Raw genomic sequence first — 27,911 nt, 5'->3', positions numbered from 1 at the left:
AGGAGGCGGGGCTTTAGGTGGGCTGGTCTTTCTGCAGGGTGGAGATGTGGAGGGAGGGCGGGGCTTTAGGTGGGCTGGTCTTTCTGCAGGGTGGAGATGTGGAGGGAGGGCGGGGCTTTAGGTGGGCTGGTCTTTCTGCAGGGTGGAGATGTGGAGGGAGGGCGGGGCTTTAGGTGGGCTGGTCTTTCTGCAGGGTGGAGATGTGGAGGGAGGGCGGGCTTTAGGTGGGCTGGTCTTTCTGCAGGGTGGAGATGTGGAGGGAGGGCGGGGCTTTAGGTGGGCTGGTCTTTCTGCAGGGTGGAGATGTGGAGGGAGGGCGGGGCTTTAGGTGGGCTGGTCTTTCTGCAGGGTGGAGATGTGGAGGGAGGGCGGGGCTTTAGGTGGGCTGGTCTTTCTGCAGGGTGGAGATGTGGAGGAGGGCGGGGCTTTAGGTGGGCTGGTCTTTCTGCAGGGTGGAGATGTGGAGGGAGGCGGGGCTTTAGGTGGGCTGGTCTTTCTGCAGGGTGGAGATGTGGAGGGAGGGCGGGGCTTTAGGTGGGCTGGTCTTTCTGCAGGGTGGAGATGTGGAGGGAGGGCGGGGCCCGCCCGCTCCACTCGCTCAGGTGGCCCTCCTTGAAGAGCAGGTTGCGGGCGGGCAGGGGCACGCCCGACTCCGCCGAGGGCTGGCTCAGGGGAGAGGAGACGCCGCTGTCTGGGTCAGCGGGCTGGCTGCCCTCCTGCAGGCGCCAGGAAGAGAAGGAGAGTCACATGATCTCGCAGGCGGGAGGGGGGACAGGTCATTCTTAATAAGGTACAATAGGTTTTCGGAGAACGTAAACAGAGCCGAAGACCCAGGAACACAGAAAAGGACTGAAGTAAACACAAAAGCTGCCGAAATATGAACAGTCGGGTCTTGAATGACAGAACTGGGAACCATAGCTACTGTAATCTCTCTGCGTACGCAAGACATTGGAACATTAGCAACAGGGCTGTCTACAATTCAATTTCAAAGGCACTGAGAATTCATTCCAGACTTTACACTACGGTCAAGTTCTAGCCATTCTTTCTTTGTGAGAAAAAAAGAATACGAAATAAAAGATACCCTTGCAGAAGACGCTTTTGACTTCTTTTTGTTGCCATTACAGAAAATTGGGAGTGTGAGAGAACAACGTACTTACCTGGAACGACTGCACAAAGCTTAGCACCTTCAAGGACAGTTTTCGGCTGGAATGTAATAGTTTCTGCAGGCTGGAGTGGGGAAAAATAATAATCTGTTATTATATCCTGCGAAAAAAAAAAAAAAACATGAAAGATTCTCTATGTTTGCCCTGCCACCGCACATATTTGTAAAGGCCCTTTTACAAAATAGCAAAGGAAAAAACGAAATGTGAAGCGCGTGCTACTAGACGGGCAGAACTGCTGATTAAACACTCGCCTGTCTTTGCTGCAGAGCTGATGGGAGGCGATCTTCTGACACACTCTGCGGTTCAGGTCGGAGCTAAAGAGGGGCATTCCGAAACACAGCTCCAGGGGCACCCACTCTTCTTCTGCCGAGGGCGCTTGGGAGGGGGGCGGTCACACAACAACAACATCGTCACGCTGGGGCAACCGTGCTTTCTGCTGTACAAGACTCTTAGTTTGACTCCAACGTGTGGTTCACATACAGTACCTTTAGACAGACAACACTGTATTGACTAGAACTTCACTTACATGTTGCCCTGTTTCGTTCTACCAGTGTTGCTAGGGGCCTGAGTTTGCTAGCGCTTCCCCTAATTCTCTGCGCATTCTTGCAGGTCGACACTGGGATCGTGCACCTACCTTCTGTCCCTTGCTTTTTGTTCCCTTCGCCGTTATTTTCCTCAGTGACGAGCTCGAAGGACTCCGTGCTGCCATTGGCGTCAAACCCTCCGCCGAGCTCCATGTCCCCTGGGAGGACAATTTAATTTAAGGTCACCGAGTTTGAAATCCATCGAACGTTGTCCCTCGGACTGTACAATGTCAAGCTTTTGCTTGTTATAAAGGAATGATTTCGGGGTGGAAACTGAAGCTGAATGTTATTGATGGAGGACACAGAAGTTCTCAACGTTGACCCGACTGAGCCCTCATTCTATCTTTGGGGTTGCCAGGTCTTTGCGCACTGGTGCCACAGAAAGGTGATCTACGATACAGTTTCAAATCAAACCTAGAAACCACAGAAATTGTTGCCATGTTCTAAGCTGTGATGACAATGGTAGAGAATTGGACCTGTGCTGATCAGAAAATTCTGAAGCTCCCTGTATTTGCAACAAAACCACGAGAGGAAATTTACCTTGATGAGACCTGCACAAGAGGGGACAAGACTGGCAAAAAAAACTGTTTTAACCTTTAAAACAGGGTTTGCTCATTCACAGCTCTGAAGGCCAAAATATACCACTTACAAGGGAAATGCAATTTGTTATCTAAACCTCTAAACTACTGTAGTAGATAAAAGCCGCTTTTCCACTGTAGGGCCGAACCGTTACCAGGGCCACTCCGCGCCGTTCCGCGCTGCTCAGTACTCGTGGGAACGGTTACCGTTTCTGTTTCCACCGTCGGGCTGCTAAAACCAGGACTAGGAAGTGTCTAGTGAGGACAGCAGGTGACGCGGTGGATCAGCGACGGCGTCCCGTTGTGAATGTAATATGCGCCAGGTGTTGTTGTCGTCGCTCCCCATACTGTTTTGTTTTTGTTATGTTATGTTTCGTCGGCTGTCACGTATGACGTGCAACTAGTCACACTCACTTGCTTTCACTCACGTCCTACGCACTCCACACCTGATCAGCTACCAAACCTCAAACTTTGCCCAACGACACTCAAACGAGGGAAGCTCTGGACTCTTCGACACTATGGAAATGAGAATGCTTTCTGGGACCAATTTCGCACACCCAGCATGCCCTGCTGCGTGTAGCATGTAGCGCCAGGCAGGCAGTTATAAACCTATATGGCCAGTTATACACCTATATATACACGTTCAGCCACACAAGCATGCTAACTGTGAGGAAGCTCATGTGGCCGGCGGACGGAGGCCCTCCGGGCGCAGCGCTGACCTCGGCTGTCGGAGCACTCGCTGAGCCTGCGGCGGTGCCGGTTGGCGGGGTTCAGCATGGTGACGTAGCCGCACAGGTGCTCCAGGTCCACCTGCTCCCGCAGGGTCCGCAGGGCCTTGTGCACGCACATGTTGCTGTAGGAGAACTCTGGGGAGGGGGCAAGAGCGCACCAAACCGCGCATTCAGGACAACTACGGGCCAAGAAGTACCATAGAAATTCAAATTAAGCAGTGAGCACCACAGACAGGCCGTGACAAGGACGCAGCGATCCAGTCTTGGGCACCGAAGAAAGCATGAAACTCTGTGGTTTCCATACCTCCTTTGAGGTCCTCCTCATCGAACGGAAAGGGGATGTGAACGGTCTCCCCGTGGCCGTGGAGACCGTGGCCCTGCGGATGCAAACATCTGGTCACTCAGCCATCGCTGAAGTTCAAGCTCTCTGCACATTATGAAACAACGAAGCCTATGGCCGTGTTCTTCTATGCAAACACAGTTCGGCGAGATCAGCAATCAATGAAACGAACCCGCCAAACTAAGTCTGTGAAGAAAATGTATCACGCTTGCGTAAATCAAAGTTAAAGAGAAATATTGATTGATGCAGGGTGCCCTTGCTTACATCAAATATTGATAGTAGCAGGGGGCACTCCAAAAGCAAAACAGTTTGAGCCACTCCGGGCTTTATAAGATGCAGGCAAGCATGCTAATGTAAGCTGCCTGCTAGTGGTTTCCACTCAGAATTATAAAAACCTGCGTCCAAGACTATGAATTTTTCATACCTCTATACACATGGAGTTTCAATCCCTGTGATATAATTTCAAAAATGATGAAATGAAAAATTCAGATTTTATACCACCTCATCATCCTAGCTCCTGGAAATGAGTCATTTTCAGGAGCATGCATAAAACACACATGGCAAATGGATGCACGTTTTCCCAGAGAAAAATAAACGCACACCACTCTGGGAAGAAAATGGCTGACTGAAGTGCTCATAATGACTCGCTAAAGGCTCGCATTCTCTATGCGATGATCTCTATTCTCCATGTTTGAAGGGTCCTCCTCCTGCCTCTGAAACCGAAAGGCACAGACACTCAGCGTTCTCCAGGAGGACCCTGCACTGAGCCTGCTCTCCCCGAGCCTCGGACTCTCCCTCACGCAAGCTCTCCCTTCACAGCAAGCGTGAGTCCCGTGAGGGACGGCCATGCCCCCGCCACTCACCTGTATCAGCACGGCGGAGTGGGTCAGGGCATCGTTGAGCATGGTCAGCACATTGGACGCCGAGACGACGCCGGGGTCGTGACCCCAGGAGGTTATCAGCAGCCGGTCATAAGCCTAAAAATGCTTTTTGGAATTAGCTGACGTTCATAGCGTAGCATTCATGTCAAATTTTTCCAACTGACGCCTTTGGAGGACGAGAAGTTTTTGCGGCGTTGTTGCAGAACCGGGAACTCACCTGGAAGGTGTCCGGAAGCTTCCGAAGACGGGAGCCTTTGGACAGCAGCAGCGACGGCGGCCCCTGACCGGTCACGTAGTACAGGTAGAGCTTGAACCAGATGGAGCTGACCTCCGGGATGGCCGGGCCGATGTGCTGCGGAATAATGTCATTAAACTCCGAGAGATGAGATCAGCCGCGACCGCAGCCCGTTCCGCTCCAGTTAGCCCTACAGGGGCTCGCTGTGAGGAAGGAGCGGCGCAGCCATTGGACCGTGACGCTCTTGGTCAAGTTTCAGCGTCGGACCAGGCATGTTTATATTGCGGTCAAAAGGAGGTGGTTGTAATTCTGTACAAATAAGGGAGGACGTCGTGAAACCACAACAAAAAAGGTTTTAACAACGCATTGTATGAAAAAAGAAAAAGAATTTTAAAAAGCAGAAAGAAAAAAGAATGCTAATTGCATCGCAAATTGCATTGTCCACAGCAGTGGATGCCCGGCATTTTGCCTTTTTAAAAATAGCTACTGCACAGCCATTTGTGCCTCGCCTTAAAATCAATAAGTTTGTGGTTCCCCTTGTAAGATAGAGAAAAGTTGCCAATCCCCTGTCGTGGAAATACTTCTCTAGCATTTCTCACTGGATGTCAAAATGGCGCCATTTGGCAGCATTCTCTTGTGGTATTCCCAGCACCCGGACGCCAGCCTCAGGCTCTTTGGTGGCTGGATCGTCTCCCTGCCCTTTTATTTTGGGCTCTCAAGCATTCCAGTCAACCACACCTCTCCTGTGTACAGCCACGTTGACCTAACTGGCGAACATCCATAAATTACATCCTTGAGGGAAGCTCTCCAAATCCTGTTGTGTTATGACAGTTTTCAAAGGTTTTAATTAGCTAGCTACAGTACATAGCAAAATGTAGCAATGCTGACAAACAGCTCTTCATTCAGAGAAGGATTAGCCCCTCTTCGGTGAACATAAATATTTATGTTACTCAATTTTGATTCACTGCTGAGCTATAGTGATGGCCAAGTAAGCAAGCTAGCTGGGATCAGTGTTCAGAAATGTAAAACGTTTTTTGGTTTACTTTATTTAACCAGGAAGACCCCAATGAGATCGCACCTTCTTTCCCTTTTCCCAGACAATATACAAATGAATAAAAATGTCCATATATATGGCCTACAGACACCCACATACAACCAGTAATAAAAAAGATAATCAGCCACTTGAAACTACACAGTTTACTACAACTACTACAGTTTGCCCACCTGATAGCAGACCAGAGACTACAATCAAGGGAGTGGAGAGGGGAAGCGCTCTTTGAATGAAGACAAAGGCAACATCCAGGTTTTAAACAATAAGGTCAGAGGTCCACAGACTGAGCCAATGAGAGCCGTGCTCATTCTGAAGCTCCTTCGGGTCACAGATCTGCAGGGAACCGCTTCTGGCTCAGCTTTCACACCGGCAGCAAAGAGCCTATAAAGCAGGTAGTGTTTTTAAAACAGAGAAACCACAGAGCCCTGGGACCGGCTCTGCTTTCAGCGGTGTTTATCCAGTGTCCTGGCTCGTGAATAATTCACTCGCGCCAGGCTGAGTCATGTTGCTCCCCAGCCGCGGCGGCCAGGTGAAGAAAAAAACATTACAAAAAGCTCTCAAGCGTGAAGCCTGGCTCAACGGCAAAACGGAACACCCCACCCCCCACCCCCCACCCCTCACCCCCCACCCACACCCCCACCCCCCGCAAAGTTCAATTGCCCATTCGCATTCTATCAGGACTACCAAATTCCGGCCCAAAAAACCGAAGCACCGCTCCTGTCTTAGTCACGCTCGGCAGTGGAAGGCAGCAGGATACTCCGCGCCCCTCGCGGCGCCGGGAACAACAACACGCCCCCGGGGCTTCCCAGGGACCCGGCGGAGCGCCGTACCTGAGGCGTGCAGCTGCTGATTGGCCGGATCTCGTTGCTGAGCGGCGCCATGGAGACCAGCAGCCGGTAGTTCTTGTTGAGGACGCGGCTGCAGGTGGCGGGGTCCAGGCCCAGGAGGCTCTCGCAGCGCAGCAGGTCCAGGGGCAGGCCTGGAGACACGGGCGCAGCACGCGTCAGACACAGAGCGGCCGCCGCCGCCGCCGCACGCAAATCACTTCCATTATCAGCTTCCACTGAGTCACGAGCCAGATCACACTGCGGTTTAACCGAAAGGCTGACCACAGCTAACCTATGATACACCCAGACTGCCTGACCACAGCTAACCCATGATACACCCAGACTGCATGACCACAGCTAACCCATGATACACCCAGACTGCATGACCACAGCTAACCCAAGGCAGACCCAGACTGCCTGACCACAACTAACCCATGATACACCCAGATTGCCTGACCATAGCTAACCCATGATACACCCAGACTGCATGACCACAGCTAACCCTTGGCAGACCCAGATTGCCTGAGCACAGCTAACCGATGATAGACCCAGATTGCCTGACCACAGCAAACCCAAGGCAGACCCAGATTGCTTGTAATAAAGGCTATTCACAGGCCTTACTTACTTACCTATATTTGGTTGCTCAGCGTCTGAGGTGAGCTCCTTATTATAGCGCAGAAACAGTATCGTGTTCCTGAGGGTCAGTGCATGGTCAAAATACCTCTGAGCTTCTCCTTCTGCTGTACTCTCCACCTGCACACAAAGGGAAGTAATCAGCATGGTGTGTGTGTGTGTGTGTGTTTTTGAGTGCGTTCATGTCTGCAGTGCATACGTGCAGTGCATGTACGTTTACAGTGCACACACATGAGGCGGCAGTGTAGTATAATGGGTACGAAGCTGGTCTTGTAACCTAAAAGCCACAGGTTCAATTCCCATTGTACCCTTGAGCAAGGTACTTAACCTGCATTGCTTCAGTATATATCCCACTGTATAAATGGATGCAATGTCAATGTAAAAAAGTTGCTCTGGATAACAACATCTGCTAAATACCTGTAATGTAATGTAATGTACACATGCCTGGGTGTGGATGTGTGTGTTCTTGTTAACAGGAATGCCATGTGTGTGTACAGTGCCCATAGTGTGTGCTTGTGAAAACATTATCAGCCTTCAGATTTGAGTGCATGTGCATGAGAATTACATTTTACAGTAGGACAGTATGATATACTCAACTCTGCCTCACACCAAATACAGTGGATTCTTACCTTCTCCAGTTCCATCAAAAAACTGTCCAGAGTTTCATCGGAAAGTTTCCCCACTTCAAACATGGTGACTGCATGACTCTTCAAGTTCTGCGAGCGAGAGAGTAGTTACTTGACTGTCAAGAAAGTCATTTTTGCAGCAAGATGTGCGGCACAGTCCACAGGCTAGCTGACTTTCAACCCTTATTCCATTCACTGCGGTGGCACTTTCGGTGCTGTCAACCTATCTCTATTTCTTCAGCCCTCTCTGCTTTCCCTGTCTGAATAAAGCAAAAAAGAAAAAACCCAGGAGGGCAGACTTTCTGCTCTCCTTTACAGAAAAAAGAAAGCACAGCTTTCATGATGTTATGTGAAGTTTTAGTTACTGTTTGTTGCTCGTAATTATGATTTTCACATGGTTAACATTTGACAGCACAACTTTTTAGGTTATCAGAAAAATTCACATTCTGGACGAAGGGCGCTTGAACAGGTGTGCGTGGGCGGCGGCCATGACACTCACAGGTGAGAGGTTCCCCATCATGAGGAAGGCGGTGAGGGTGGAGTCGAACAGGAAGGCGATCCTCTTGATTGGCCCGGCGGGGATGCTCAGGCTGCTCACGCTGGCCGTGTCTGCGCGGCGACAGGGAGAGGCCTTCGTCACGCTCCGCGTTACCGGGGGTTGCCAGGCAACCGAACACCGAAACCCAGCGGCTTTCGCGGGAGCCGGGGCGGCGCGCGCCGCGAGGAGGGGCGAAGTAAATTATTTTGGCGCGAGTTTCATCCCTCGCGGCGCCCAGGCTCGAGATCAATCTGCCACCGTCCCCTCGTTGAGAAAACAAAGACCGGTCATGCGGAGCGCTTTATAGCTGCTGACGTTAAAGCGGTTTCTGACCTCAAAAGAGCACACCGAGAACAATTCGGTGGCGGTTTTGATTGAGGGACGTGGCTGCGACTCTGAAATCTGAACAATCTGTGCTGGATCCTCAGCTAGGCAATTCACACAGACATGATATAACAAGCAAGCCCGAAAAAATGCCTACCGTGGCAATAATCAAAAGCACCTCTGTGGCATTTTAATGTCACACAAGCAGGCGGTTAAGCCATCCACCGTGGAAACAGTGGAAAGTTCTGGTGCTTTACTTTAAACCTGGTCCACTATAGGAAGGAAGCTTTTCAATTGTCACTGAATCACTGAAATGTCCACTAATTTTTCTTTTTTTAATTTTAATTAAAAAACTTTCTCTGCCTTTTTCAAATAAATGTCAAACTAAAAATGGTAGGTCGTATCCGCCAATTACAGGCCATTACATTCCCCTTTTTGGAAAATATCTCAATTTGCAACTCATTTAAATCACGTTTGCCATTGACCTTCACTGAGAGCTATTTTAAAGCAAGTGTTTTGGATAGCCCGGCTGGCACAAACGTCCTGTGACTCAAATGCATGTGAAGAGGACGTGAAGTGGGAGCCCTTGGGTCTGTGCTGGGACACGCTTGGGTCTGTGCTGGGACATGCCTGAGTATAGGGGCACTCTCACCTTGGTCCTCCAGGCTGGTGGTGTCAGTGTCCGTGGCTGAGGATCCCGCCTCCATCACCGGGCTGCCCCCCTCCCATGACAGCAGCATCTTCTGTGGGTCCATTGTACTCCTGTCAGGGGATACGGACGGCCCCATTTTAGGATTAAATGTGCTTAAACATAATAGCTGAGATCACAATCAGCCTGATTGTACGGACAGCTTCTTTCTAGCCAACTGCTCATGTTTTGGAGATGGCAGCTTCGGAGATTTGAACTGGCATTTGACTAGGCCACTCCCCAATTTAGTGTGTGGAAGGTAGAGGGGGTTGTAAGGGGAGGAATGTCATGATAGTCTATGTCAAAAGCCTCAGAAAAAATATTACATCTTTATTAATTCCTTCCATCAGTCAAAATGGCTTCACGGACATCATGTTGAGAGCTCAGACCTAAAGACATCATAAGTCTTTAGATAGATGAAGACTGTCCAAAATATATTGAAAGTTTCAAATTTTCAATTAATATATTTTTTTTCAATTTTGAGTTTAAAAGGCGATTATAGCAGCACCTTTTGACTAATTGCAGTCTTATTAAATTATGTGGTTTTGAGTCATGCCTGTTGGTTGTATGACAAGTTTCAGCAAGCTAGCTTTAACAAGCTAACGAGAATATGTGAAAAAAATAACACTTGTGGCCCCCTATTGACCATTTTAAATGAAATGGTATACAAGTTTTAACTTTGCATAAGTTGGACTTTAAGTTGTAAAAAAGTTACAGACCAAAATGTAAATATATGTATTATAGCGCCACCATCTGGCCAATATATACAGCCCACCTGTTGAATACGGTTAATGTAGGATTTATGGTTTATGACCTACAGATATTTTCATTGTAAAGAAAGAAAGAAAGAGTTCCAGTACTATATGCTTGGAACCCTAATTATGAAAAATACATTAGTTGACCTTGTAAGTCAATATAATAATACTTATAATAATACATGTTGCATTATGAACAATAATGTGAGATTATAATTGTGCATATTATATACAGTAGTGTGACAGCATTATGTCTCATTGTGAATGGGTTTATAATGCTTTAGACATGGGCTCCATAAAAAATGTTAGCCAAGTACACTGTTTGTATTGTAGCATTCATCATCCAGAATGGACATAGTGCTTGCTGTACATCAACTGTGAATACATGTAGAACAGGCTAACAGTACACTGTGAGGTAGCAGTTAAACATGTTAAGAGGATCACAGAGGTCACTGCTAAGACGTACTTGAGCCTGTTGACACAGGGGGCGCTCCGCCAGGTGGGGTGGAGCTGGTCCGGGCTGATGACCTGGCCCTTCTTCAGCGCGAAACCCAGGCGACAGTACATGGACACAGCATTCTGGGCCAGAAGAGAAGAGTTCAAAGCTTTAGCTCAGCACCATCGAGGCATCAAACAAAACATCTTCCTCACAACCGAGGGTCTCAGGCAATACGGATCACATCAGTTAATGTTTACATCATTTTAACGCTGCAGTTCACTTGTAATCATTTCAAACTGACAGCTGCCCCCGGGAATTCTTTCTATTCAGACTGGACCCAAACTCTGACATTACTGATAAACTGTGAAAGGTTTTGCCAAAATGAGCCACTTGTGGGGAAACAAAAACTCTAACTGAGATTTTTATACTTTATGAAAAAGTTCTTTAAAATCATTTATCTTACTGAAATCATACTAACTTTTAAAAGATATAGCTGCACTTTTGAGAAAATGACCTTCAAAGCACAGGCAGGTAATTTCACCAGTTCTTAATAGGAACTCCTTACAGGAATACATTTAGATTAAGAGTAGTCATATAATTAGCTTAATGCTTTATAGAATCCTTATAGAGCAATTGTGAACTCACTAAACCCCAAAAAAACCATAAAATAAAATCTTACTCAACTAATATATTTGCAACTCTGCTGAATTTCTGAACCTTTGTTACAGAATTAGTTTCATATTCAAAAGCTTGATTTCAACTATTCACATATTAAACGTAGCCTTCTAGTTTTCCCTTAATTAGTTATTATGCACATCTTTGAAGAAGTTCCATCACGAAACAAGCATACATATGTAAACCATAATCCCCCTTCAGTTGCTCAAGCTAATTACGCATTCTTGTACTCCCATGTAAGTACACACATGCCAGATTCCATTCCTCAAAGGGTATGCCACTAGGTTTGGATCTTATGACATCGGCATCAACGGCGACATTGTGCTATTCACTGCCCTCCCACTCGTTTGACCAATCAGGACTGATGGGGACATGCATAGTAACAAGAAATTCTGTTTACTTCAAAATCGTCATATTGCCACAAATATGGTGCTATCCTATTTGTCTCCCTGATGTGAAACTGAATTATCTTTCTTTGGTACCATGGAATATATGGACAATCACACAACTCCAGAACTGACAGAAAAGCTGCTTCTTTTCATAGCTCCTGGTACCAAACTGGTTCTGTCTAGTTCCATAAAAATAGCTTTTTTGGTACTTACAGGTAAAATACACAAGAATAATCTAATGTTTAGCAATGCCTAACTGAAAAAATTGACATTTTGAACATCAACTGTTGGCTTTTAACTGTAACTAGAATTCCATATGCCTGGCTCACCAGAGCAGGTCACAATTATTCTCAATAATATCTATCAAGTGGAAAAGAGCTCCGAAACCCATATATGACTTTCATCTGGGAGCAAAATTCATAATTCAGTCCATGAGACATGAGGTAAAGAAAAAAGGAAAGCATAACCACGGGGGGCAGGGGGCGAGGGGGTTCATTTCAGGCAACCATGTGCCAAACTTTCGAAAGTTGGGCTCAAATTTGGGAGGCTTGCCTCTGGTCAAATAAAGTGAGTCTAAAGCCAGACGCGAATAAGGCATAATTCAGCCTTTCTGTCAGTTTGTTTGGCTTCAGGTCCTGTCACTGACTCTAGGGAATCTGACATAATGGGGGGTGTGTGGGGGGAGGCAGTGAAGTGTAAGAATTTGGATCCGGAACAGAAGATTGCTTCTGTGAAAGTGGCAGATGCGCAAGGCTTCGTATTAGGGCAGGATTTTAACAGACGCGCAGACGTACAGGAGCGGCGCCGGCGGGGGAGAAGACGACTTTCCGACAAATTAAGAAAAAATTACGACCGTATAACGAACGGGGCAATCCGTGAACAAGACCTGACAAGACCGTCCCAGTTGGTCTCATTAGTTCCACCATGCTCTCGTCCGAGATAAAGGACTCTCCAAATGTATTCGCATATCCACTAACATGCTCAGAAATCTTTTTTTTTTTTTTAATTGAGCAAATATCCAAAGGAAATCCCAGGCAATGCTCTCTTCCTAGAGAAGTGAAAAAGCCTTCATGATATGGGCCATATTATAATGCAACAACCTTGTAATGTGGCCCATTATAGGCTTTTTAACTTGTCTAAGAAGAGTGTCCCCTGGGATTCGGATATTCGCGTCACCCATATTTCCTATGAGCACCTCTTTTCTATACATTTTTTAAAGCCATTTTTTCCTTTTTCCCTCCATTAATGTAAAATTTTGTCTGAAGAACCAGGAAGCAATCCTAATTATAATACCTGAACATTAGCGTAGCTAAGGCAATTCCCCTAAACTGAAACTCTATTCTTCCAAAGCCACAGTGAGAGAAATAAGACACCAGTATTGTATTCCAGAATTGTATGCAGCACATGGAAAGCTACATCTTTAAACTAAAAAACCATTCTGAATCACGCCAACCTGCAGAGGAGGAAGTATGAAATTGCCTCTCCGTTTTTTTTTTCTGTGGCAATTTAAGAGGACCATTTCAAAATCACTACATGTCACGGTCATTTGGAACAGCATCATTTTATGCCAGGAACGCTGCATGAAAGGATAACCACCATCATAAGTACATACCTTCACCAAACCCAAGTCGATCTCAAGTACATTAGCTAGCTGAAATAAAAAGCAGAGGGAAATGGAGTCAATTTGAGCGCGTTGGAAAATGTATTTGAAAAAAAAAAAAAAAAAGAAGTAAATGGAAAAAAAATAAAAAATTACACGAATGACGATACTGAATTCAGAGTTTCCTGAACCTACCTCAGACACATTAGTCTGCTCATCAATGGACACAAATATTTTATAAAGAAGTGTTTCAAAATAATCTCCTTGGACCCTGTTCATCACGAACCCTTCCAGCGGTGGAACTGGGAGATGGGATGAAAGCAGAAGGTCAGTTATGGAACCAATTTCAGGAGAAACAACCACAGCCCTGCTGATATCTGGGTTTTTTCACATTTCACAATATGGACTTATAATCACGCCATTATCCTCTCCATACCAACTGCACACAGCCTCCTCCATTAGCCCCAATTTTAAGCTCGGGAAGACAAGAGCACTGGGAGGAACGGTGGGTTCAAACAAGCAAAATGGTGGGCTCAAACAAACCCAACTGGCAAAGGCAATTTAACAAACCGTAAAGAAACATAACATCGGAGACACCATAAACGCTGTGCACGTGCACTCGCATGCTCTATATGGAAGACAAAATTTCCAATAAAGATGCGAAATGTCAGAAAGACCAAAATGGCTGTATTAGTCGGTCTCACCTGAAATGCAGCTGTCATCTGATATGGGTACATCTAGGTATATGAAACCTCTGTTGTACAGACCTTAGAAGATAATGAAAAGTGCCTATGAGCAGAGATCCACTGGCAGGAAATAACATAAAAAATAACATAAACATCATAATTATAAGCATAGTCATTTGCCAACCACTTGAATGCAGGCATGGCTTGTAATTGAGTAAATCTGATACAGCAGCATCCCACTCAATCACTTTTATTTCCAAAGCAGCAGGAAATTGTTATTCTTCAGGCAGTTACACAAGCCTATTATTATGTAAATTCAGCATAAATGGCAGACAGCAGATAATATGTCACTCATCAGTTTCCCAGTCTAAGACCGGGGGTTCAACCTTTGCGGTTCAATCCAGCAGCTCCTTGGCACATTCATTTCACGATTTGCACTCCAGCCACGGCTAAGCGGGAATATCCAGTGACAGAATACGATACCGCTTCATTAGACGCCTCAACCACCTGATCGGCACTATCGCAGCGCAAACGAATTCGCGTTCTGCAGAGCGGCAGGGAAGTGAAGTGTCCTTTTTGTCCACTAGGGGGCCAAAGGCAGCCCATACACACATGCCCCCAGGCAAATAGGGATCACAAATGAAAATAAAAACCTGCAACACTGTGGCACAGTATTGCAGTTTTCTGTCACGCGGTTGCCACACTAACCACTATCACAACGTCCACTTTGGAGGTGCATTGTTGATGGCAGCGTACAGGCCCGGACACAAACACGGCTCTTTGTCTTTTTTTCCGTATCCAAGCAACAGCAACGGCAAACACAGTGAACTCTCTCAACCGTCAAATCTCGTTTTAAGGAAATTTGAGCCCCGCTAACTGATACTCTGGCTGGCCCAATATACCCAGCTCACCTGCATTTATGACTGTTCCGGGCACCGCTACGAGAGAGTGATTCATGGCCAAAACGGCTTAAATTGTATCAGCGTAGCACAGCATACACAGGGGCCAAACAGAGACACAGAATGCCAGTGAATGGCAGTGCTTTAGCACAGCGCTCCGTGAATAAATCAGGGAAGGACTACGTCTGCAAGGCCGCCATTCGCATAAGTGCAGGGAGACAGAAGTGCGTGAAACAGCGCTGAATAACAGCTGTACGCAGCCCCTGCCACTCACTTCCCAACTCTGTGAAGGAGGGAGGGGACTGCCACTCACTTTCCCACTCTGTGAAGGAGGGAGGGGACTGCCACTCGCTTTCCCACTCTGTGAAGGAGAGGGGAGGACTGCCACCTGCTTTCCAACTCTGTGAAGGAGAGGGGAGGACTGCCACCTGCTTTCCTACTCTGTGAAGGAGGGGGGGACTGGCCACTGCATTTCCACCTCTCTGAAGGCATGATGAACGCCACCTTGACCAAGTGCACGAAAGACTTGCCCTGACGCCGATACTTTCCCAATGACACAGACTTCAGCTTTTTTTAAATGCTCACCTTGAATATGAAATTCATTATTATTCAAATGTCCACCCTTGGATATTAATGTTATTGCTGTTAGAAGGTTCACCCTTGAATATGAATTTCATTTATTTTCCCTGTAAAACAGAGAATTCACCTCCGCAGGACAGAACGGAGAAGATGTCAGAAATTCAGTAAATTATATTAAATGACTTCCAAAAACAAAGGAAAATGCATTAGAAACCTCAGCAAAAATGTAATCCTCTTTGATGTTTTAATTTGACAGGGAATACCCCACCACACAACACACTAACGCCTTTTCCCGCTCACTGGAAAATCAATTAATGCATTAGCAGGGTCTGCTGACAGAGACAGACCAAGGGAATTCCTAACTGGGCGGGGAACAGAAAAATAGGAAACAGAAAGCTGTTACTTGGATATTCCCAAAGGCAGGGCTCCTTCACCTCCTCAGCCCCAGCAGAAGGTACACGAGTAATTTTACTCCAGGGCTCCAGATACAGAAGCATGGCAGCCCAGAGCAGCGGGCAGCAGGATGTAGTCACGGCTCTCAAGCCCCGCCTCCCCTCCAGCAGAACCCCCCTCAAGTTCCATTCCATTCCCATGGCAACAACAATAGCAGCGAGACAATAACCCGAGCCTCCCGCGCAGGAGACATTTCATTACGCTAAACTGCTCTCCGCAGCGAAGGCTGACTGGACGGGACATGTTTGGGGGGGGGGGGGGCATGTTTCCAAGGCGATACTCACTCAGCACCACGTTGTATTCCATCGATCCGGCCAGCTGCGGACCAGCATCGATCATCTTATCAATCGCCTTCCTCTCCGCGGTCGAGCAGATCTGCAGTCGGAGGGAACAGCGACATTCAGCACTTCTAAGGCCAGATGTACTGAAGGCTTTAGCGTCTTTAGCATGGGTGTTAGCCCATTATTTCCAGCAATTTCACTGGTCAAGATAGCGGCGTGCGTGTCCAAAAACCTTGCGCACGCGCTAAAAACATTTAGTCAAGTCCCTTAGAAGACAAAAAAAACTTTAATCGAAATTTAATGGAGCGGACAAAACGCTCCCTTCATCTCAGTGAGCGCCCAGCCTGCAAGGGATTTCCAAAAATGAAGCCGTCAAGCATCCGCAAATGCGCATGCCTCACTTTAATTAGCCGTTTTTTCTTCCGCTTTGTGACAGACCAAATTTAGCCGGGGAAAGGCGAAGGAAGCGCGGCGAGGAGGGGTGGCGCTCTCACCCTGATGTCGTCCTCGGTGATGTAGCCCGTCTGCGCCACCCACCAGGGCTCCACCGAGATCTCCACGGGCTTCGCCGGGAGCAGGTCCCGCGCCGTTTTCCTGCGGAAGAATTTCTGAGGAGACAACAAGCGGCTAAAGCGTGGAGAGCGTGATCGCTCAGACGTTCACTCATCTGCACCACGGGGCCTGCCTGCGACCCCTGCCCTCACCTGGCCCCCTGTGACCCCTGCCCTCACCTGGCCCCCTGCGACCCCTGCCCTCACCTGGCCCCCTGCGACCCCTGCCTATCCGGCCCCCGCCCTCCCTCACCTGGCCCGACCCCTGCCCTCACCTGCCCCCTGCTCACCTGGCCCTCGACCCCTGCCCTCACGGCCCCCTGCCACCTGGCCTCATGGCCCTACAGACTCTGCCCTCAGGCCCGAACCCTGCCTCACCTGGCCCTGCGACCCTGCCCTCATCTGGCCTCAACCTGCTACTGGCCCCCTGCGACCTGCCTCACGGCCCCGACCCCTGCCCTCACCTGGCCCCCTGCCCTCACCTGGCCCCCTGCGACCCCTGCCCTCACCTGGCCCCCTGCGACCCCTGCCCTCACCTGGCCCCCTGCGACCCCTGCCCTCACCTGGCCCCCTGCGACCCCTGCCCTCACCTGGCCCCCTGCGACCCCTGCCCTCACCTGGCCCCCGCGATCCCTGTCCTCACCTGGCCCCCTGCGACCCCTGGCCTCACCTGGCCCCCTGGGCCTGCTGAATATTCACTTCCTTTCATAGTTAAGATCGGGCTGGTTGACTACAACGCACCCCTGGCAGTTTCCCAGGAAACCCACACGCCCCATTCTCTTCACTCTGACAGAATCCCTGCCATAGGAACTGCCCCATGTTTCTTTTACTTTTACAAAAGCTTCAGTTTGATCCAAAGAACACATTTAAACAAACAAAACTACAGGTAACATTAGTTTACAATTCTTTCTTACACGATGCAAACGTAAGATGCAGGGCTACAAAAAAAACTAAACAGATTAAAAACGTCACAATGAGGTCATATAACAGAACATGCAAGCGTACTTAGCATGTACTTGAAGCAACAGTTTATGCGTTTCTTACTTTGGATGACCTGCACTGGTTCATCAGGTCAATGTACTGGTTCCTCCCAATGCCCAGGAGCCTGAGACCTACAAGACAAGCAGCCGGCGTTAGGGTCCTGTACACACGGTCAGCCTGCCTCTCACGACGCCAGCAGAGACATGCCTGAGCGTGCAGAGACAGCCATCAAATCTGCATACGGAGTGTAACGTCCTGAAATCCCTCTCATCTGCCCCACTGTGAGGTCATTTATCACCCCACCAATAGCGGCGTTCCAAAAGCCCTACGCTACAGCTGTGGGCCGGAGAGGGACCCGCCCACTCGCAGAGCGGTGACTCATCCCGGTCAGGCCCCCGGCCCTCGCTGCGAGAGGCCTCCAGGGGCCCGTGGCGAAGCGCTTTGAGGCGAGAGGGAACGGGGCCCGCTCAGGGTCGGCTGCCTCAAGCAGTCTCTCTTGACAACCTCTGCCAGGCAACAGCATCACCCCTCCAGACAAGGAGAATGCCGATAATGATCTGCTTGGCAGGCACCTGTGTCCAAGCTGACAGATGGCGCTTACGCCTTACCCACATTATACAGGGGGATATGTTACAGAACGGGTTCAGATTCAGAAAACCGCACAACCGTAAACACTATACTATGCTATTTGTATGTTTGTTCCCTTAAGCAAACTTATGAAGCCATATGGGTACTTTTAGTAAAGAGAATTTTGAAAAGGTTTCTGCAAGTACGGAACAAAAAGTACAGAATTTTTGAAGATGGTTTCCAATGGTTTGAAAGGACAGGGTGAACACACTGATATTTCATACAGAGTTCAATTTTTCCCTCACCTATCAGATAAAAAAAACTTTACAATATATGAATTTTGGCACAGCAAAGAACATAGCAGAAGCATTTATTTCCAGCCTGGCAACTCAACAGTGGCATAAAAGAAGAAGGGGCCAGATAGCTCCTCTCTGGGGAGAGAAACACTTACAGTCAGCGGCGGTGAAGTTGGGGAGGGAGTCGTAACTCTTCTCGCTGTTCATGATGTCCTGCGACAGAAAAACCCAGACGTCACTCGCGTGATCTCTCCCCTCATCCGCGAAATTCCGCCCCGCACCCACAGCTCATTACGGAAAACCCGAAACGTGCCGGAGAGGGGAGAAAGCGCCACGTCCCGGAGCGAGACGGACTGTCACGCGGCCTCAGGCGCTCGATAGACCACTCAGCATCCCCCCTCAAGTTAAAGCTGGCGCTCCAGAGAGAAAAGGCTCTCCACCGGAGCTGCCACATAAACCACTCGCATACAAAACGGCACCAGTGACTGTGACGACGGGAATGCAGAAAATATCCCGTCTAATATGCAATCCGTAAAACTCTAAACACGTTCAAAACACTTAGCGTTTAATTAAATTGGGTGATAATGTGAGAGTTGTATTTCATAATGGGCAGCGAAAATGGAATACATTCAACAATTTAAGAAGCTATAACACTTACTTGAATATATAAAACGTAAAACCTTCAATCATTCAAACACGCAGACGCACGCAAGCACACAGAGGTAACAAAGTCACAAATTCTGCAACAAATTCATTTTGCCACATTCCTCCAGAAGTGTGTATGTGGGCACCGTACAGTATATTTCTCACAATTAAAAATAATCTCAGTCATGTGTGCATTTCTAACACCATATATAGTAACCATGTTTGCAGATGTGCTAATGTGGTCCTGAACATATTTCTAATTATTCTATGCAATAATTATGGCTGACAAAAAAAAAAAAAAGATGATTTCCATGAGGGCAGGAATGGTAATGTGTAGTGCCTTCATGCTCTCACTTCAGCAGTAGCGGTAAAACCAGCCAACTGCACAGTTATGTATGAGGCACCAAGACGTCACCACGGCCAAGACATCGTCCATAAAGGACGACAGCAGATCCAGAATGCATTGTCAGAGCATACTGCTTGCTTCCATTTTAGGCATCACATTCAGAGGTCTGCATTTTTTATAAATAGAAAAAGAGCCAAAACACGAGGAAAAATACAGTGTTCTATAAACGCAGATATTGCGAGGTCTTTTTTAAAGATTACAATGGGACATGACCCAGACTTGAACCACAACAAAATAATTACTCCCATTTCTTTAAGCCAATTGTCTTTGGCGTCTGATACATGTGATGTTTATAGATCATAATATTTACACAGCCGTGGTAGCATTGCCAGATTCAAAGAGAAACTGCTTCATCTGAATGAGAAGTCGAGTAGTTTCCACAGACTAGATAGCTTTTTTAAAATAAAGCATTTGATTTGTTTTCTGTGTATGTCGTCTTTGTATTGTAGCCAATTAAAACTCTGGAATATCAACAAAAAAAAAAGACTTACTGCACATGGTAAAAAATAATCCTCGTACTGCGGTAAGGTTGTCCTCTGTTTAGTAAACTGCATCCCAAATTAGTTACATTAGCTAACTCCCCCACAGCAAGCCATTAATGGTAAAAAGGATATATGCCGTCTTGTACATTAATAGGCTGTTAATGTTTGTCAATAGAGGTGGTTAAAAAAAAAAAATCCAAGTTTGTTTACAAAAGTTGTTGGCCTTTTAAAGTTGTATAGCTGATGCTTATTTGCCTGTGCAAGGGCATGCTATATTGTAGGATTCTAGATGGTACGGGTTAAGTTTGTTGGTCTTGTTTCCCGCTCAACTGTGTGGTGTACATCTCAGCTGTCCGATTTTAATTCAGTTATTTCCTCTTAATTAGGGCTAATAAGTTGTGCCTGTCAAGAGCGGACACACGCTTTACAGGGAGGGGTGTTGCAATGTTGGTTTGAGTTCATGTGAAGCCTGCGCTCTCCTTGATGTCTCCTTGAGTGTTGCTGTAATACTGATTTTTTAAAAATGTATTACTTTGTACCATCATAAGGAGGTAGAGATGAACTAGTTAGGAATACTGTAATGTCATAGGATTAATGTGACAAAAATTTGTTACAAAATTTAAGCTTATTTCATGCTGCTTCTGTTACAAGTGTCAAAATAAAATGATGAACAACGTTGATTTATTGTGCCATTATTGTGAATTGGCATATTATGACAAAAAAAATTTTTTGTCATTATTTTTTTTTCAAATATTTTTACTGGAACGCAAGTGAATTAGTGTAAAGCAGAGCTTTTGAAATGTCCCACATTCCAAATGTCCTGCATTCCAAAGAAGCAGCATTCCATGGGCTGGGGCGGCCACTAACATTGTAACTGGGCCCTAAAACTTTTCAACTGAAACTGGAACACCACACAGAACACAATAGACAGCACTGAGCTAATTCACCTTCATGCAGTTTAAATATCTTGCTTTCCACAGCCTCTTTAAATATGGCATTAATATCAGTTTTGTAATTAAACTATTACCTAAACAAGACTGTTCTATGAAAAGAAAAGAAAAAAATTCTACAATTGAATTGAATACCTTTAACGTGGCACAGAACATAAGGAAAAATACATAATTAACAGCTGCACATATGCACATAGACTGAGGAGGTGTTCCTACTGACATTCCCTCTGAAAAGCATTTTTTATTTTTCAGAGCAAGCCACTGCAAAGCTTTTACTTGGATTGTTCAGTTCTTGGCCATTTTAGACCCATATCAAACCCCCCTTGCTTAGATCTGAGTGCTGCACTTGACACTGTAGACCATAAGATTTTGACTTTAAAAATGGTTAGGTCTCGCAGGAACAGTTCTCAAATGGTTTTATTCAAATGTGGCTGGTAGAAATTTTTGTGATGCCCTGGGGGATTCTGAATCAGAAAAGGCTGCTATTACTGTAACTGTGGGATTCTGCAAGGATCTGTTATTGGCCCATTACTCCTCTCCTTACATGGGCTTCCCCTTGGGAAAATCATTATGAGGTTAATATTCATAGCTACGCTGATGACGCACAGCTGTACTTTTCTGTATTGCCTGACGATGAAAGCTCAATCAGTTCTTTATAAAAATGCCTGAATGATATTAAACGCTGGATGTCTCAGAACTGTCTTCAATTGATTTAGGACTGAGGTCCTAATCATCGGATCTAAGGCCCAGAGAGAAAGAATTTCCAAGAACCTAGATCCCCTAGCGTCAAAAAATAAAGCTGATGTTAAGAATCTAGGCGCAATCTTGGATACTGACTTTCTTATACAGCTTTCAGCCCTGTATAAGAAATGTTAGAAGGGTGGCCTTTGGCATTTGAGAAACATTACAAAAGTAAGGCCTTTCCTCTCACAAGCTGATGCTAAAAGGTTAGTACATGCTTTTTTTTTACAAGTAGATTAGACTAGTATGCCCTCGACTCTGGTCTTCCAGAAAAATATACAGAGCAGCTCCAACTTGTGCAAAATGCAGACGCATTTATCTCAACACGAACCAAGAATAGAGCCTACTTCACACCTGTACCTGCATCTCTCCATTGGCTGCCTGTGAAATTCACAATTGATTTTAAAATTATTTCACTTGTTTTTTAAAAGCACTAACTGGCATAGCACCAGAATACACCTGACCCTGTTTACTCAGTTCAAATGTGCCCTCGCTCTTCAGGCTACTGCTTGTTGTTTGAAAGCCGCTATATAAATAAAGTTCATTATGGTCATTTCTTTCCTTTGCAATTTTCCCATCTCCGCAGCGGAATGGGTAAGCAGAGTATTATTCCGATCACGTGAAAATTTCAAAAGGACAGCTGAAGGCTATAGCATTTTCTTTAATTTCTCCCTAAATCAGACCATTTCAGATATTTCATTGTGTCTGTACCTGTGGACCTCTATAAAGAAAGGATCGTCAAGGTCATTATATTTACTAGGAGTGTATATTTTACACACACACTCAAGCACACACACACAAGCACATGTATGCACACAAATAAAACATAATGGCCTTGAGAAACCTTTCTTCTGGGGTATGTGCTGGTACTATCCACTAAAAGAGTCTTATTATGTTATATACACGTCAAAACACACTCACACATACATACACGCATGTAGACACACACACACACACACACACGTCAAAACACACTCACACACATACCCCCACGCAGACACACACTCAAACACACAGACACACACACACACAAACGCACACACACACAGTGACCATGGACCGTGTTGTGGACATGGAATCATTTTAGAAAGCAATTTCTTGTGATAGCAGCAACTAAAACTGAATAATGGTATTGAAATCAAGAGGCTTAGAAAGGATACTTCTAGACACACTAGACACAGTTTTCATTAACAGCTACTAGGTAAACTACAAGTTCTGTTTCAGAAAAGCTCTGGGTATACTTTTAGTAGGATAACCTATATTGACCTATCCTGCCACTAACCATCCAAACACATACTTGTTTTTACACATTTATATTGTAACTGTCGCTCTGATATGTTCTAACATCCGGATGGAACAAATCAGAAGAATCTTACTCAGTTGAACAGTGGGCCTGAATATAAGCCTGCACTGCATATTCTGACAGTGAACAGGTCTTCAAACGAAGTAGGTTCAATGTACGTGCTTGATAAATGACAACATTGCATGATTACAGTGACCCTATGCCCTCTTGCTTACTTTTGCGTAGAAGCAAAAAAAAAAGGAAAATATAAAGTTAAAAAAATCTAAATATTTTAACAATTTCCATAAAAAAAACCTTATGGGAAATGTAGTTTGGTCTGTACTGTCTTCCTGCCAATGTGCTAGAAAAGCAAACAAAGTGCGCCTATCCTTCTACAACGCCAATAACAGCAACATTTGGCTTCCAGTCCCGTGTACGCAGTGGTCTTACGGGTAATGGTTTAATTTGGGATGCAGCCAGTTTCACTGGCCAATGGTGCTACAAGAGGAGCCTGTTACGACCGCCACTGTTTCATTACATGATATTTTTTTAAAAACAAAGTCTGTTCCAGCACATTTTGTTCCCAGAACATTAAAGAAACACAGAACAATGAAGTTGCTTAAATCCACGTAGCCATTCACAGGTGAGTAATGAGCAAAGAATGAGGAATTCAGTGCACCAGTAACACGGTCCATGTGATACTGTAAACGCTACTTATACCAGACAGGTGGCATTTATGTAAAGGGATTATAAGCTCTTTGTTTCAGCAAGTCTGATTTCACACTTGAAAATAAATGTCTACCCTCACTGCAGAGAAGACTCTGGACGCCCCAGGGGAAAACTCCACACCTGCGGCCTTCGCTCTCAGGACATACCGTGCCAGTGTCACCTGGGAAACGTACCTCCATGATGCTGATGTAGTAGGAGAAGGGGGTGACCCGCAGGCCCTTCACCATGATGTCGGACAGATGGTAGGGGTACAGCATGAGGTGCTCCCGGCTGTACTTGAGCAGCTCCTCGTAGTACTTGCGCTCGTCCTTCTTCACGTGTCTCACTGAGGAGACGGGAGGAGAAAGAGCGGACCAGTGAGGGCCCGGAGAGCGGCCGGCAAGCGGCACACAGCCGGGGTTCAACTGCCACCGCAGCGGAGTCGTTTCCTCAGCATTTCGGCAAGGTTGCTACTAGGGCCATGATAAATTACCACATCAACTGACACAGCCTCATTTTTGCTCCTAGAATGAAGGCTGATATGTAGACGTACATGAACGCGCACCTCATACATTACATAAATACTGCTATCAATATTCCTACAGTACATCAACACACTACTAACATGCAATGCATTTTCATTTCTACAATTTAGATTGTCTTTGCCTATTCTTTAGTAACATATGGAAATTCATACCCTAATGCTTTACACAACATAAAAACTACTAGGGCATCAATCTTGCCCCAAGGTTGCAATGACCAGATATGATTTGTCAAAGCAACAGTTTATAAAAAACATAATTCCTCCCCTATTAGGACTAACATTCTCACCTAATCCCAATCTAGACACGCAAAGAACGTAATATGCAAGGTTAAATGTCACACTATTTCCGACTTGTTTTTTTCCAATCAACAGTATTAGTTTTGTTTTTCCAAGTACCCAGAAATATTAGCAGTAAGAAATGTAACTTTTCCCCCCAACAACAGCTAACGATTCTGGAAAAATCGCTTCAGCCAAGCTTAAATTTTATTTTATTTATTTATTTTTTTAAAGCATCCTGGCAACATCCTCACGTCCTCACGTGACAAAACACAATATAACAGCTCCTGAACATTCTTATGAGCACATGTGTAAGGGCCCAGTTAGGTGCGTGGAATATTATGCACTGATTTCCTGTATGAGCATCTTTTATCAGTTATTTTAAAAAGGAAGCGGTGTCGCTCAACCATTAACAATGCAAATGTACGAAAGTGGCAAACAGCTGTGCGGAACTTACCTAGGTTATTGCGGAATCGCAGCTGATTCCTGATACTGTACAGTAACACATGCTTCTCATATTCGCGCTGAGAGTTTCCAAGACTCTGAAACATCAACATTTTTATACAGTGAACACCTAAATCCCAGTGTTCTGTTATATATTGTGATTTGGAAAGCAAGTAAAATATTACTTGCGAGATATCTAGTAAACAAGTAAACATTCATTATGCAAACTAATCCACATATTAACACCTGACTAAAGGTAAAATGTGATTTTCAGTATACTCCTCAATATAGATCACGATTTCGAGTTTTAGTAACCAGTTAGCTAGCTAATTGTAGTTTGTATCCAGTTGACACGCTACTTAAGTTACAGTATATTAACAATTAACAGTCAACGTTAACTTAGCTAAACAGCTTGCTAGAAGGTTACAGCTCACCAGGAGCGCTGCAGTGAAATGCACCATGTTATGGGCCACACTACAATGCAAAGGAATTCGGTTTTGAAGATTTCCGATGAATGACAAAGCTAGATAGCTAATCACTTGCGATTATTATATTTTGGATAAGTCACTGGAAGAACACAGCTGTGTGTGATGTTACACAACCGCATGAACAGTACTGTCAGGGGACAGAATCACATTCAACCTCTGGCTGATCGGTCACACACAGTACCTGTTTGACATTTGCTGGTAGCTTGTTCCACGGGTAATTCTGTCTGATGTGAAATTCCACGTCTGTATTCATAGCTAACTAGCAAGCTAGCGTTAGTAACAACGGTTCGGTGAAGAGTAATTACGGGCTTGTGGGTATGTCCAAGGTGACTATACCGCCCGGAACATTAAACGATCGGTAATTAATTTAAAAAGTTCGAAATCTGTCCCGTGTGAAGATGTGTTTTTCGTTTTTTCGAAAAAATGTCCACTTCCTTATTACATTTTCAAGCAAGCACCCGTTCGTCACACTGTTATGTTCGTCACTTCCGTTCGAGGCGTAACCAATCGTTTATCCATGAATGGGGACATGGAGAAAAATGTGACTGCAGGGGGCAAGAAAATACAGTAACAATCTATTTTTTAACCACCAACTCCAACAGGACAGTCACGCAGCACCGATGTAATTACTCATACAACTGACACTAGACGTTTGCTATTCATATATTTAAAAATTATCTTTCGCTTATGAAGAAGATTCTTCTTCTTATTCTTCTTCTCCTTATAATAATAATAATAATAATTATTATTATTGTTGTTGTTGTTGTTGTTGTTTATTATTATTATTATTATTATTATTATTATTATTATTATTATTATTATTATTCACACCACATCCCCAAAGATGGCCATACTGTATTATTAGTAATCACAAATGTTTACGGTCTATCATTCTTATATCTTTCACACAACGTTTCAGAAGATTCATCAGCGGAGGTCGCAGCCAGCTTATTTTATTTTAATTTATTTTATTTTGTTTTGTTTTATTTTATTAATATACTTCTTAAATTTTGATGACATCAATAGGTCATTCTTTGGATTCTTTAAATTCAAAGGGGTATTTCAAGGTTAGCCTATGTGATGTGAGGCATCTATATTTCGGCAATGATATTTGAAGGCAATGAGTTAAATATTACAGTATTCCGTGAGTTGTGACTTATCAACTGTAACTCCTAGTAATTTCATATTGAAGCTTAGATTTTCGTTTTTTTGTTTGTTTGTTTGTAATATTTGCTTTCACATTTTTATTTTTATTTTGGTTATTTAGGTAGGTCAAGTGAAAAAAATCAATTCTCTTTTACAGTGACAACCTAGGGAATAAATATGGGTCGGAATGTAAGGGATTGTGTAACTGATCAGAAATAGGGAGTGATGCACATCTGATATAGATGGTCAGAGGTAGAGAGATTTTGTGCTGGTACCTGTTTGGTCCAGAGAGAAGAGTGTACCCTACTGACCCACAAACACCTCTTCCAGCAGCAACCTGGAGTTTCCCCAGGTTGTCTCCTATCTGAGTATTAACTAAGCGCTAGCCTTATCTTCAGCAATTATCTATGAGAATGCTAAACGGCAGAATGGCTCATTACTGAAAGTACTGCGTTAGTTGGTCATAAATGAGAATGTATTTCATTTTTATTTAAATTTTTTAAATGAATGGCCACTTGATAGGGCCAGGAGTGTACCACACAGGACTGTGTGTGCGTGTTTGTTTCATAGTCAGGAAATAGGTAGAGGGGTTGGGGTGCAATAGTGATATCCTGTGAAATACCTTACACCACTAGGTGGTGCTACAAAAAACAATCAGATATGTAAAAATCTCTGAGTCAAAGTACAAAATTCAAAGATTAACAGAAAGGTTTTTAAAAATAAAAACACCTAAACACCACACCCATATGTGCTTGTCGAACATCTCATTCCAAAACTGTGGGCATTAATATGGAATTGGTCCCCCCTTTGCTGCTAGGACAGCCTCCACTCTTCTGGGAAGGCTTTCCACTAGATTTTGGAACATGGCTGCAGTGATTAGCTTCCATTCAGCCACAAAAGCATTAGTGAGGTTGAGCAGTGATGCTGGGTGATAAGGCCTAACTCGCAGTCAGCATTACAATTCATCCCAAAGGTGTTGGATGGGGTTGAGGACAGAGCTCCGTGCAGACCAGTTAAGTTCTTCCACAGCAAACTCTGGAAAACTTTTTTTTATGGAACTTGCTTTGTGCACAGGGGCAGGAACTGACCTTCCCCAAATTGTTGCCGCAAAGTTAGAAGCACACAATTCCCTACAATATCATTGTATGCTGTAGCATTAAGAATTCCCATCACTGGAACAAAGGGGGCAAGACCAAACTATGAAAAACAGCCCCATATCTTTATTACTCCTCCAAACTTTATAGTTGGCACAGTGCATTTGGGCAAGTAGCGTTCTCTCGGTATTCCCAAAACACAGATTAGTCCATTAGACTTCCAGATAGTGAAGCATGATTCATCACTCCAGAGAATGTGTTTCCACTGCTCCACAGTCCAGAGTCCAGAGTCCACTGCTTTACACCACTCCAGCGGACGCTTAGCATAGCATTGCGCATGCAGATCTTAGGCTTG

At 45.2% G+C, this 27,911-nt stretch overlaps 1 protein-coding gene across 1 annotated transcript; it reads right to left on the bottom strand.

The window, feature by feature from the left end:
• Positions 1-466: 466 nt before the first annotated feature.
• Positions 467-25,801, bottom strand: fam91a1 (family with sequence similarity 91 member A1). The gene is made up of 24 exons (XM_064348122.1): positions 25,498-25,801; positions 24,842-24,926; positions 23,759-23,910; positions 18,506-18,563; positions 17,551-17,618; positions 16,450-16,563; positions 15,959-16,049; positions 13,762-13,824; positions 13,253-13,359; positions 13,070-13,108; positions 10,421-10,533; positions 9,164-9,273; positions 8,149-8,258; positions 7,653-7,739; positions 7,020-7,143; positions 6,394-6,542; positions 4,495-4,629; positions 4,260-4,373; positions 3,361-3,433; positions 3,045-3,191; positions 1,798-1,905; positions 1,415-1,538; positions 1,158-1,227; positions 467-716 (listed from the first exon to the last, which is right to left on the bottom strand). The coding sequence occupies exons 1-24, from the start codon at positions 25,567-25,569 to the stop codon at positions 531-533; spliced, it is 2,499 nt and encodes an 832-aa protein (XP_064204192.1). The 5' UTR covers positions 25,570-25,801; the 3' UTR covers positions 467-530.
• Positions 25,802-27,911: the final 2,110 nt, after the last annotated feature.

Source organism: Anguilla rostrata, chromosome 8, assembly GCF_018555375.3.
Source record: "Anguilla rostrata isolate EN2019 chromosome 8, ASM1855537v3, whole genome shotgun sequence".
Taxonomy (NCBI): domain Eukaryota; kingdom Metazoa; phylum Chordata; class Actinopteri; order Anguilliformes; family Anguillidae; genus Anguilla; species Anguilla rostrata.
The sequence above is the reverse complement of the archived record's forward strand: the minus strand, read 5'-3'. Positions and strand labels throughout refer to the sequence as shown.